Source organism: Monodon monoceros, unplaced genomic scaffold, assembly GCF_005190385.1.
Source record: "Monodon monoceros isolate NGI ecotype Baffin Bay Population unplaced genomic scaffold, NGI_Narwhal_1 Super_Scaffold_21, whole genome shotgun sequence".
In the NCBI taxonomy this organism is placed as follows: domain Eukaryota; kingdom Metazoa; phylum Chordata; class Mammalia; order Artiodactyla; family Monodontidae; genus Monodon; species Monodon monoceros.
Genome location: NW_021703778.1, coordinates 35,721,579 through 35,735,296, shown reverse-complemented (window position 1 = coordinate 35,735,296; position 13,718 = coordinate 35,721,579). Strand labels below are relative to the sequence as shown.

The window sequence follows — 13,718 nt, the reverse complement described above, 5'->3', positions numbered from 1 at the left end:
ACGGACACACTGGCCTTGGTGCCGGGGAGAGAATGTGGCGTGGCCTTGACAATACCTACTCCTGTCATGGCCACCCTGACCTCTGGCCCCGTTGAGTATCAACTGCCAACAGCAGTGACCCACCCTGAGGCCCTGATTCTGCATCACACTTCTAAGCGGCCAGCCAGCTCCCTGGTGGAAAGCTGATTACGCTGGGCCCTTCCTCCAGAGCACACAGTAATTTGCCCTCACCAGGACAGACGTATACTACGAACTGTCATGCCTCCCGCCCCCCGACCCACAAACTTACTTAATGCCTTCTGTACCACACAGCACCACCTCCAACTGTAAGGCCAACTGGCCCGAGGCAGGGGAACACAATCAGATTCACAGGTTGCATCAGACCGAAATTCTCCGGACCACCCAGTTCCAGAAACTGCCCTGGAGACACTCCGGACCACCCAGTTCCAGTAACTGACCTGGGGACTTTGAACCCAGCCCAGCCTTCCCGCCTTTCGAGGGGCGGGACTAACGGTCCCCCAGGATACCCGAAAAGACCACCAAATAAGGAATACTCTGTGCCCTTCCAGATTCACCACACCCCTTTCCCTTCTTCCCCTATAAAATCTTGCCCAACCTTCGCCCGGGTTCTCTGGCCCCTTTCTCTCGGACCAGTGAACCTCGCCCGGGAGCGCTCCCTCATAAAGCTCACTTGAAGCTTTCCTCTGTTTCCTGGTGCCGTTTGTTAAGATCCGACCTTACACCAACCAACCAACCAGCTTCTCTGCAAATGAAATGAAGCAAGGTCTACTCGCCACAGGATTCTGGATCCTCCCACAAACCTTATCAGCAGAAGCAGCAGGCCTTCCAGAACTCCGCTGTGCTGCCCGCCAGAACACCCCATCTTGCAGAGTTGTGGGGCGTGATGCTTCTCCTCAGAGCCGCAGTCCAGGGACTGAGGGATCAGGGATGGAGATGACATCTCCCATGTTTATACCCCGCGAGCTACCCTTAAGATTTCTGCTTCCTGCCCCATGTCGCTGAGCCCTGGCGATCTGGAGATTTTAGTACCCAGGAAAGGATGCTTCTAGGAGTGGGTGGCATAAGAGGATGTGCGGCGTGCCACCAGGCCATTTTGGGTTTCTTGGGCTTCTAGCGAACAGCATACCCCACAACAGACTGTGGGGTACCCTTCCTTAGGGGGCTTGTTTGTGGCTGGGTCTGTGGGCTGGAGGCCTCCTTAGAAATGTGCATGTGTGTGTATGTGGTGTACAAACACACATGCACACACACTGGACAAATGAAAGGTGCATTTAGCAAGTTCCTGCCAGGGTGGCTGCCTGATTCATCTTAAACCCCCTGTGAAAATAGTCCTTAGTGTACACAGGGAACCCAAGCAACCAAGTCTGTACTAAGCCGCTCTGTCAATTCCCCAGGCGTCTGGAATTCTGTAAGGCCCTCTGGGGACGGGACCACAGCTCTGCATCCTTGGTGCCCAGCACGGTGTCAGCACAGCAGGAGCTCAATAAACACCTGCCCAGCAGTCAGTGGGACGGTCAAGGCAATGGCCTAGAACTCCTTTAGCCAAGATTCCCAAAGCCAGCCTGGCTCCAGCCCTTCCTGGATTTTCAACTCTCTCTTGGATTCCTTGAGACACTCTGATAGTCTTCCAGTAAGTTCTTGTGTCACATAAACTAGGCAGTCTTGCTTTTTGTTTTTGTTTTGTTTTTCTGGCTGCGTCGGGACACGAGGGATCTTAGTTCCCCGACCAGGGATTGAACCCGGGTCCCCTGCAGTGGAAGCACGGAATCCTAACCACTGGACCGCCAGGCAAGTCCCTAGTCAGTCTTGCTTTTAACCAGTACATTTTCAATACCTACACAGGACTCTCCCCCATCCTAAAAGGAAGCCTATTCTCCTAAAACAAGCTTCTGGCCCCTTCAATCGGCCAGGTGAGGCCTCTCAGAGGTGGTCAGTTTGTTTCCTCGGTCCTTGGGCTTCTCCAAGTCTGTGGTCAGTCATGCTCTGCTCCTTAACACCTTTTTAACTATCCACAGAGCGTGTCCCAGACCCCTTGGAAAGCAAAGCAAAGCTATAAACGCTCTCCCTAGAAAAAAAGCAACACACACACAAAACACTGTGTGACATTTTAAGGGTTGTGGGGACTCCAAGTTAAGAACTTATGATCCTATGACATATAAGAAATATATATCTTGTCTTCCTCCACGGTTCCTGGCTCACAGCTCCTGAGCGCTAAGAGCAATGCGAGCATCTTTTGTCACAATATTTGGTCTCTTGTCCTCAGTTCTGAGTTCAGAGCCATAAAGGTGAAATGGGTATCTTATCATTCATAACAAGCCCCTTTCTGTCAAAACTGGGTTTATGTCAATGAGGTGACTTTTGCAAAGGACCTAAGGATGGGGGGCTGGTTTCCAGGGGAACCAATCATGAATAGAGGGGTGAAACTTTCAGTCCCTCTGGGGAGGGGAGAGGGCTGGAGGCTGAATCAATTACCAGTGGTCAGTGATGGAATCAATCATGCCTAATTAATAAAGCCTCCATAAAACCCTAAAAGGATGGGTTTGGAGAGCTTCCGGGTGGGTGAACATGTAGAGATTTGGGGAGAGTGGCAGACTTCAGCAGGGGCGTGGAAGCTCCGTCCTTTCCCCATACCTTGCCCTATGTCTCTTCCATCCAGCTGTTCCTGAGTTATGCCCCTTTATAATAAACTGGTAACCTAGTAAGTAAAATGTTTCTCTTTCTATAAGCAGCTCTAGCAAATTAATTGAACCTTAGGAGGGGGTCACTGGAACCTCTGATCTATAGCTGGTTATTCAGAAGCACAGCTGACACCCTGGGCTTACAACTGAAGTCTGAAGTTGGGGGGATCTTGCAGGACTGAGCCCTTCACCTGTGGGATTGGATGATTCCTCCAGGTAGGCAGTGTCAGAATCGAGTTGCATCGCAGGACACCCATCTGGGGTCTGAGAAGTGCTTGGTGCTTCGGGGTACCCCTCCCCCCCACCCACATGCATGTTGGAAATTGGGAGCAGAAACCTTTTAAAACTCTTACTGAGCATGAGTCACCTTACTCCCCCTCTCTGAGGGCTCCAACCAGAGTCAGTGACACTGATGGCTGTCAGACACACCCTGGGTGCAGGAGCCGGGCGGACACCTGGGGAAGGAAGACTGGCAAGGCTGCGTCCTGGGGCTACACCTCAGGCTGTGAAGCAGCATTGTTAGAGATGTTTTCCTTCTCTAAACAACATCTCCCTTTTCAAGGAAACTGATGTTTCTAAAAGGTCATCTGGTTTGGCAGCCCTGCAGCGCCAGAGGGGAGAAAACTGAAGGCCAAAGAGGAATCTGCTCAACCAGTAGTAGCAGCACCGGATCCCTCAGCAAACAATTACCTACTGAATGAGAAGAGCATTGGACGCGGCACCCACGGCGCTGCGGGAAGGACCACATTACCTTTGTCAGCTGCTGCTCCGAGGAAAACCCCAAACCAAACACCGTGTTGGCTCTGCTGTCGGCCCACTGCCCAAATTTCTGCGATGTTTTGGTGAAAGTCATATTGGGTGTGATTGTGCTGTTTATGATCACCTGCAGCGAAACAACCCAAAGAGTCGACATTTAAACACTGAATCAGACACCAAAGTAACTCCTTAAAAACTCCTCTGTTGGCAAAGCTAGTAGGTAAAGCCTGTATCCCCACTGTTATATCTGGTCCTGAGTTCTTCCTCTCCTGGCACATCCCACGCTGAGTCATATACACACAACCATGATAACAGGCAATTGCAGAGACTTAAAAACAGACAGTCAGCCTAAAATAAGATCTCACAGGTTATCAGTGGGAGAAAGTCTCTCCTAGGTAGAGAACAGTTTCCAAAACTGCTACTTATTTCCCCAAAGCTGTCGCACATCCGATTGCCCTTAATGGCCAGCCATGTCACACATCCTCTGAAGAACCACGCTGCCTACCTTTTTAAGTGCCTGGAGCCCCCGGGGTCCAGCTCAAACCATTTAAAATTTCCATGAGCAATGGGGGCTTGCTGCTTCCCCACGGGAAAGAAAAGGTACACTCTAATTGGGATAATTTGTGGAGGGTTAATTTACAGACTAATTAGACAGGTGTGAGCTGGGTGTATGGACAGTGCAGGGACCTGGTGCTAGCTGCTGCCACCTCTCCTTGGCTTTAAAGGATGAGGGGGTGAAGAGGCTATGGGATGTGGAAGGAGAGAGTCATGGAGCACAGGCTCCCTTAACGAGAGAGGAGACCTTCTGTTGAGGGACACACCAGCACATGGTGACCTCACAAGAGGGGGAGCCAGTGGGACAAATGCCCTCGCCTCTGCCGTTCTGACTTCCCGCCACTGGCCAAACCCAACCAGAAGCCAGAGGCCCCACAAGCCCACTGATGTCATCTGCGGGTCAGCCCCTCAGGGACCAGAGCAGGGTGAAGAAGAGTAGAGGATGAATGTGGAGGTAAAAGGATGATATCCAGCACACAGTACATTCATTCATTCAACAAACATTCACTGAACATTCACCATATACCTGGTATTCTGCTAACCAAAGACACAAAGAGGAAGGAGTCAAGATTCCTGGTCTTCAAGTTGCAGGTAGTCACGAAGAGGGTAGAGACATGTAAGTAATCACTAAACAATTGATCAGTGTTATAAAGTATCAATAACAAGCTCACTCGGCAGAAATCCTTGTCAGCCTGAATACTAAATACTAAATTACTGAAGACTAAAAAACTACTTATATCAGCTCTTAAGTCTTACAACAAGCCTATGAGGTATGACTACCACCTTCATTTCACAGGAGAAACTGAGTCGGCAAGTAGCAAAGCCTAGAGGTAAAACCCAGATTGTCTGACTCAAAGTCCTGTATTCTGAACTTCTGTATGACGTGCTTCTCCTGTTCTTGCCCCAGCTATGAAGTACTGATGCCTTCACCGCACTCCAGGTTGCTTTTCCTTCCTGTGCTAGTTCCTCTAATTCTCAAGACTGTGTGAGCTAAGACACTTTTATCACATGTTTTTCAGATAACTGAATGCAACAGTTAGTAAAGAGCTCTGCCTGCTGTCACTGGACACTATCAAGAAATGGGGGCAGGGCTTCCCTGGTGGCGCAGTGGTTGAGAGTCCACCTGCCGATGCAGGGGACACGGGTTCGTGCCCCGGTCCGGGAGGATCCCACATGCCGCGGAGCGGCTGGGCCCGTGAGCCATGGCCGCTGAGCCTGCGCATCCGGAGCCTGTGCTCCGCAACGGGAGAGGCCACAACAGTGAGAGGCCCGCGTACCGCAAAAAAAAAAAAAGCAGCAAGACGGACAGCTGGGGCAATCAAGCCATTAAAAAGTGGTCAATCCCAGGACCCTCTTCTTTCACTTCCCACTAACATGGAAACTCTGTCCTGTGCTACGCTTGGCTCAGCCCACCAACACCAAGTCCTCCTGAGAAGCTGGGCAGATCGAAGCTTCTAAGGACACATTCCTTCTGTGCGTGTTCCTCTTGGGTTCCCAAATCATTTCTGGCTAACTGCGCTTGCACCTGGAATCCACCTTATTGCCTGTTTCTCTTTGAGGCTCTGACTCATTTCTGACTTTCACCCTCCTCAAGCGTGCAAGAAGAAGTGAAAGGAAGTGGACACATATGACCTTTTGTCTACTCTGGGTCTGCTACAGTTGAGTGCCCAGTGCAGTTGTGTGAATGGGAGGGATATTCTGGGGGTGGGGGTGAGGAGATGGGACCTGAGGGAGGCTTAGTTCTGGGCAGGTGAATGGACCCCTCTCTTGTGAGACTGGAGAGAATGAGGTAGGTTGAGTTTGACGGACATAAGCTACAAGCTCAATGTCACTAGGAATGTGGAAACTGCATTACCATTACTACTATATACTCACCAAATTCAAAATATGTCTGATGATACCAAGGGTGGGGGTGAGGATGTGGGGCAATGGGTGCTCTCACATATTGGCAAAATCACTTTGAAAACTAATGTGGCTTTCTCTGATAAAGTTTAAAATGCACATTCCCTACCACCCAGCAATTCCACTCCTAAGTATATATCTGAGAGAAACCTTTGCATAGGTACACAAGGAGAAATGCACAAGGATGTTCACAGTAGCAGTGTTTGCAAACATAAATGTCCACCACCAGCAGAATGGATAAATTATGGTATATTCATACAACGAAATACTACCTAGCAGTGAAAATTAACCAAAGCTATAGGTATCAGCACGGATGACGACAAAAACTTAAGTTAAAAAAAAGTCACAAAAGAAGACATACAGTATAGGTCTCCGTATGATTCTATTTATGTAAAAATCAAAAACAGGCATAACTAAATAATATATTTAGGGCAAGGGTCAACAATTATAGCCCTCAGGCCAAATCCTGCCTGTTTTTGTAAATAAAGCTTTATTGGTACACAGCTTCACCCATTCAGGTACATATTGGCCTCTGGCCATTTCCTTGCTATTGATACAAAAGAAAAGTTGAAGAGCTGTGAAAGAGATTGTACAGCTCATAAGAAAATTACTATCAGGCCCTTTAGAGAAAAAGTTTGCCAACTTCTGGCTTAGGGATATATACACAGGTGGCAAAAGTATAAAGATAGGCAAGGGAATGTTTAACACGAATTTCAAGAAAGTGGTAACCTCTTGCAGGGTGGACGGTAGGTGCCTCTATTAGGGAGAGGTCCAGAAAGGGACTTCTGAAGGACTAGTAAAGGACAGACTTCCTCAGTTGGGTGTTGGGTACATGAGTATTTGCTTTGTTATCAGACATTAAATGGCACAGATAAACAGTTAAAAATAAAGCACATGCAAAGCTGTAACAAAGCTGTCAGGGAGACGAATCCCCCGTGTGAGCAGAAGCTTGTGAAAAGGGAAGGCGGTGCCCTGTGCATGGGGACACTGGAAAACCGTGTTGGGGTCAGAGGAAGTGGCTGGACCTGTGGGTTCTGGCCTCAGGTAAGCGGGGGGAGGCTCAGCAGACTCTGGGGTCACAGGAGTGGAGGATGTCACCCAGCAAGAGGGGACAGAGTTTCAAGGGAAGAGGCCTGGGTAGAAAATGACTTTAGAAGCACCAAGGCAGGGCCTGAGGAGTGAAGGCATGCAGAAGGGACAGTCAGGAGGGAACAAGGAAGAATGAGGCCTTGGGTGTGGAGAGAAAGGGCACGCATGGGTGTTCGATGAAGCAGACGGACTCAGCAGGACCAGAACTGGTGCCTGCCTGGGGACTTGGGAAGGCCGGGGTGGGGGGGCCGGGGGGGCAGGGGAGCACCCTTAGAAAGTGAAGCTCAGAAGGATGAAGGGGCTGCTTTAAAGCACAACCTTTAATATGGGCTCCCGACCCCTATGCCCACCGCCTTCCTCTTTTTTGTGAATTCTCTCTGAAACGTTCATGGAGGAAAAAAAAAAGAGACTCCCCAGTAAAAGACTCAGTTCCTGCAGATCACTGGAACCCGCTTCTCAGACAATGCACAGAGCACATGCAACCAAGAGGTACCTGGAAGAAGCAAAAAGCTAAGCTCCTCCAGTCCCTAGTGCAGCTCCGGCTTCAGAGGAAGCTGGAGGCAGGCCCCCTGGTTCCTATTCAGGGCAAGTCCCCAAATCCACGGAGATGGAAGTCAGAACGCAGAAGAGGCTGGGGACGAGTTACAGCAATTAAAAGACTTGTTGCCTGCTTCCAGAAAAGGTATTAATAGATGCTTTTATTCTTTTTTTTTAAAACCATAGTCAGGGAAGAAGAGAAACCAACATTCATTGAAAATCCTACTGTGTGCTGAGAACCTTCCATATGGCTGCTCCCTTAACAGAAGGTGCTCTGTATTTATGCAAAAGGGGAAACTAAGGACTTCGTTGGAGGTCCAGTGGTTAGGACTTCGCCTTCCAATGCAGGGGGTGTGGGTTTTATCCCTGGTTGGGGAGATAAGATCCCACATGCCTCATGGCCAAGAAACCAAAACATAAAACAGAAGCAATATTGTAACAAATTCAATAAAGACTTTAAAAATGGTCCACATCAATGAAGTGAGAGAGTGGCATGACATTTACACACCACCAAACAAATGTAAAATAGATAGCTAGTGGGAAGCAGCCACATAGCACAGGGAGACCAGCTCAGTGCTTTGTGACCACCTAGAGGGGTGGGATAGGGAGGGTGGGAGGGAGACGCAAGAGGGAGGATATATGTGGATATATGTATATGTATAGCTGATTCACTTTGTTATACAGCAGAAACTAACACACCATTGTAAAGCAATTATACTCCAATTAAGATGTTTAAAAAAAAAAGTCCACACCAAAAAACAAAAACCAAACAATGACCAAAAAAAAAAAAGAGGAAACTATACTGATGGGTGGAGGAGGGGACCCTGACTGTGTTCTTGAAAGCAATTTCACATTCCCAGACAAAACACCAAACAAGTCTGAGTTTCGGAGGCTTATATCCTCCAAACCATTGTGATTAGGCAGAACACGGCGGGTGCTGCTAAATATCTGTAGAATGGATGACCTCTAGGGTCTCTTCCAATATAGGCTTCTGTGATCCTATAAATAACTGAGAACCCAGGGCAGGGGAGGCATCCAGAGCACCCGGGAGAAACACCTGCTCCAGGCAGGTCTTGTCCACAGGGGCAGGCAATTCCTCATAAGGATGGCAATGATTAACTCAGTCTGTAAAGAGTGCCAACAGCACAATGAAATCAAGTGCTGCGACGGCTCAATTCACAAATGCTCTGGAAATGGAGTTGGCTGTTCCGCACAAAAACTCACCATCAGTCACACGGCTGTTGGTTGCGGCTGTCGGTGATGTGATGGCTCACATCAGCGCTCTGGGAAGCTGGGAGACGGGATGTGCCCTCCTGTGGCTCCCATCTGTCCATGCACAGGGCTGACCCTGGGTGACATTCTGAGTTTTTGGTCCTGGTTCCCTCTTGGCGGTGATCCTACTCTTGCCCACTGTCCCGCTGCGGACACGGCACACCTCCTGCAGGCCTGGAGAGGATGTGGCCAGGCCTGACCTCGTCACCCACCCATGTCTATGGCGTGGCCCACTCTAGCTTGATGCTGAGACTCCAAAGATGGGCCAGGCCCGTTCCTCAAAGAGCACAGTCTCCTGGTAGCCCCGCCCCCCCCCCACAGACATGGATCCACAGAACCCCCAGGCAATGCTGGAGCTACGCACCACAGTATTCCCACCCACGTATGTCTTGAGCAGCAGCTGCGACTGACACATGAAATACTTTCCTTGGAAGAAGGAAGAAAAGGTCTGCACACAGATTTTTCCTACGATGAGCAGCACCAAAGGCTCTCAGGGGAAGGAGAGGGCTTCCCCGCATCCTTCCCCAAGTAGAGCACGACCAACGCTCGGACGGGAAGAGGAGCTTGCTATGCCTGGTGTGGAACGACAGCTGCTAAAGCTGCTGGCTGCACCTCCTCCCTTCACGGGGGCCCATGCTCTGTGGGCTGCCCGCGGTTGACCCAGCGGCTGAGTCCACCGTGGTCTTTGCTCACAACCACCTCCAAGTCCCTTCCACACCAGCAACCTGTTCCTGAAGCACATCTACTCCTTCATTTGGGAGGCGCAGAGCAGGCTTCCCCTTCCAGACCGCAGCAGCCTCCCGCCTTGGGAGGGACAGCTGGCCCAGAAGCACCAAGCAGAAGACGTGACATGGCCAGGCCAGGAGAGAGAGGCAGGACCGGGGGCCCTAGAACAGCCCAAGGTCAGAGGTGTAGCCAAGACAGCACCCCAAAGGCTAAAAGCATCTGACCATCTGTCATCTTAGTTCCTTTAACATTTGGAATCAAAGGCCTAAAACAAAGTGGGGTTGTCCCAACGTGGTGGAACGCAAGGATGAGGATCCAGGGGCAGGGGTGGGATGCAGAGGGGCAGCGGACAAGAGCCCTGGGACAGCGCGGCACTGGCATCAGGTCAGCAGACTGCGCCCTACTCCAGCCCCTAGGGAGGAAGGAGACCCATCTGGACTATTGGGGCAGGGCAGAAGCTGGGGCTGCGGGGATCAGGAACTCAGCCATGGGTGGGGAGGAGGAAGGTGCAGAAGACCGGGCAGTGTCAAGAGCTGCCACCACTCTGGGGAAATCACCATCCGGAAGTCCTTCTCCATGTCTTACCTGACCTGCGGAGCAGCTGGAGGCACAGGATCTGACCTAGACCTGGCCTGTTGGTTTTGCACATTGTTGCTGAGCAGCTCCAGGCAAGGTCCAGCCGAGCTGAGGAGGCCTGGGGACCACTGTCTGGTATTCTGTGCTCCAGTTCTCAGGGCAGGACAGTTGCCACCCACCCGCGGCCCCAAGTGCCAGGCACAGGCACTAAACAACTAAGGCTGGTCCCTACCCACTCCCCTGGGCCTTATGCTCTGTCGCAGGACACTCCCTTTTGCAGAACAAGGCCCCATCACAGTGCCTGTGCCCCGCTAGTAAGGCAGGAACTCCGGGTGGGCTCCTGGAATGCCAGGTGGTGTGGCGCTTAGGAGGCGTGGCCAGAGGGCCGCGGGCTCCATTGCTGGATTCCAGTGGCACCCCACAGCCTGGGTTCCCAATTCCCACTCTTTAAGTGACTCCGTAACTTGAAGGATCCCCCGCACTGAGCTGGAACTAGCTCTATTCTTCAGCCGGGGGATAGCCCACCCTCCTCCACCCACCTGATTTCTCAGAGCTGGCTCGTTTGGCTCGGACCCCACCACTGTCACAGCCTTCAGGAGCTGCAGACCCGTACAACGCAGTGGCTGACACACTGACAAATTACTCAAAGCCCAGCTAATAGGACTAAAGCGCTTCCTCTACAAAAGTGCATTTTATCTGTATTTAAATGTGTCCTGGGATAACTCAACTGACAAAAGTGCAAACCCATCTCAAGGGATAGCAGATGAACTCACAGAATCTACAGATAAAAGAAAGCAAGTCAGCTTGATTCACCACTGCTAGCAGAACATCCTGGCAAGAGCTGAGAAGATTCCAGCTCAAAAGCAGAGAAGGAAAGTGGTAATACAACCGCCATATCACCATGTCTCCCAGAAGAAAAGAAATAATAAAGGCATCTTTCAGATAGTCAATCCTCAAACACAAGGTGCCTACCTACTATGCACCAGGCACTTCTACAATTCCTAAGCGCTCATCAGAACCCTGGTCAGTGGAGGCTTCCCGTGCCTCCTGCTCTGTGGTTCTGGGGTTGTGGAGGGAGAAGCCCACAGCCAGGCCCCATTCTACTACCCAGCCCTGACCCAACTCCCCAGGAACGCTGACCTAGAGGCAGATTGCAGGCGAGAGGAGGCCAATCAGAAGGCTACTGCAACAGTCTGAGCAAGACTGTACCAGGACAAGAGTTATGGCCTTGAAACAAAGCATTAGGTATAAACGTGAGACACTTCAAAGACAGATTCATTTTACCAACGAAAAAGGGAATGACTGTGCTTTTCCATTTCCTTCTTTCTTTCCTTCCTTCCTCCCTCCCTTCCTTCCTCCCTCCCTCCCTCCCTCCCTTCCTTCCTTCCAGCAACAAGTGACTGGGAAGTGAAAATGGAGAGGTGGTTTAGAGGGCAAATAGGGGAATTCAGCTTCAGATACACTGAATTTCAGGTGACAGCAGATTATCCATGTAAAAATGTCCATCAGGATGAACACAGATTAAAGACAGAAAAGAAACTATAAAGCATCAAGTCTACTTTTTTTTTCTTTTGTAAACTTGGTGATACATCTACTGATAATCCTTCTTTATTCTGCTCCCATCATAATGTGGCAAAAATATTGAGGAAGACAGCAGAATAATGAAAACACCAGGAAAAAAATTATCTCAAGAAATACTCCAAAACCATTTAATAAAATTCAACTCCCATGCCTAATAACACCAAAACCAGACTAGTTACAATACCCAGTGCTGCCGGGGGTGCAACAAACTGGCATTCTCATACATGCTGGAAGGCAGAACTCTTCGGAAAGCCATTTGGTAATAACCATCAAGAGCCATAAAGCGTTACTATCTTGACCTATAACATTACTTCCATAAATCTATCCTAAGGAAATATCCAAAAGGCAATAGGCATGATGACCAAATGAGGTTATCTGTTTCATGAAGATGCTCATTATCTATAATAGTAAAAAAATTGGAAGCCACTTCAGTATCTAACCATAAGGGGAGAGATTAAGGACATTATAGGTCCTTGGTGGAATTATTAAAATAGCATTAAAATGCTAGTTATGAAGACAGCGTGCTAACAGGGAAATTTTTTTTAATTGGCCATAACTTTAAATGAAAAAAGAAAAAAAGCGGGATCTGTGATTATAAAGACATGATAACAATAACATCTCTGTTAAGGTGGCAGGTTTTGGGGTGCACCCTTTTCCCTCCACTTTTCAAACGTATCGTATTGCTTTTCATGAAAATAAGTGACTTCAAGTGAGCCGGCGAGATGGTACCTTGGCTCCATCCACACTGATGATCCGATAGCTGTTCCTTGTGACATCGTAGAAGTAGGAGACTGTGACCGCCTGCTTGCTCGCAGGCACCCAGTTCTTCTTGGTGTTGGGGTCGATCTGGAAAACGTGGGCTCGGGTGGTGAAGATGGGCTGTTCTCTGCAAGAGGAGAGATGGGCGAATGAGTTGATGGAACTTTATGTATAATTTATGGTTTCTAAGCCACCTAAGATTTTAATCATTTATGGAGAAAGATACTTATGCCTGAGAACAATTAAAATAAGAAAAGAGAAGAGAGGAGAAAAAAAGAGACACCAGCAGGAGTAGTTACTGAAACCCAGCACCCTGAAGCTGCGGGGCAATTGGCCTAATGAGAAATTTGCTTAAAAGGCAACTCCCAATCCAAGAACATGGTATATCTCTCCATCTATTTGTATCATCTTTAATTTCTTTCATCAGTGTCTTATAATTTTCTGCATACAGGTCTTTTGTCTCCTTAGGTAGGTTTATTCCTAGATATTTTATTCTTTTTGTTGCAATGGTAAATGGGAGTGTTTTCTTAATTTCACTTTCAGATTTTTCATCATTAGTGTATAGGAATGCCAGAGATTTCTGTGCATTAATTTTGTATCCTGCTACTTTACCAAATTCATTGATTAACTCTAGTAGTTTTCTGGTAGCATCTTTAGGATTCTCTGTGTATAGTATCATGTCATCAGCAAACAGTGACAGCTTTACTTCTTCTTTTCCGATTTGGATTCCTTTTACCATAATTCAAAAAGAGTCATGTACCAAAATGTTCATTGCAGCTCTATTTACAATAGCCAGGACATGGAAGCAACCTAAGTGTCTACTGACAGATGAATGGATAAAGAAGATGTGGCACATATATACAATGGAATATTACTCAGTCATAGAAACGAAATTGAGTTATTTGTAGTGAGGTGGATGGACCTAGAGTCTGTCATACAGAGTGAAGTGAGTCAGAAAGAGAAAAACAAATACCATATGCTAACACATATATATGGAATCTAAGAAAAAAAAAAAAGGTCATGAAGAACCTACGGGTAAGACGGGAATAAAGACACAGACCTACTAGAGAATGGACTTGAGGATATGGGGAGGGGGAAGAGTGAGCTGTGACAAAGTGAGAGAGTGGCATGGACATATATACACTACCAAATGTAAAACACATAGCTAGTGAGAAGCAGCCGCATAGCACAGGGAGATCAGCTCGCTGCTTTGTGACCACGTGGAGGGGTGGGATAGGGAGGGTGGGAGGGAGGGAGACGCAAGAG

At 48.8% G+C, this 13,718-nt stretch overlaps 1 protein-coding gene across 9 annotated transcripts in view; it reads right to left on the bottom strand.

Annotated features, from left to right (window-relative positions):
• HOMER2 (homer scaffold protein 2) overlaps positions 1–13,718 on the bottom strand; it is a 98,893-nt gene that overhangs the window by 31,538 nt on the left and 53,637 nt on the right. For all 9 annotated transcript variants that reach the window (XR_003795889.1, XM_029237743.1, XM_029237739.1 and 6 more), the window contains exons 2-3: positions 12,423–12,579; positions 3,451–3,582 (exon numbers count right to left, since the gene is read on the bottom strand). Coding sequence is in view for 8 of the 9 variants with exons in the window: in XM_029237739.1 (XP_029093572.1) it covers positions 3,451–3,582; positions 12,423–12,579 (289 nt within the window). In the remaining variant the exon portion in view is untranslated. The remainder of the gene's footprint in view (positions 1–3,450; positions 3,583–12,422; positions 12,580–13,718) is intronic.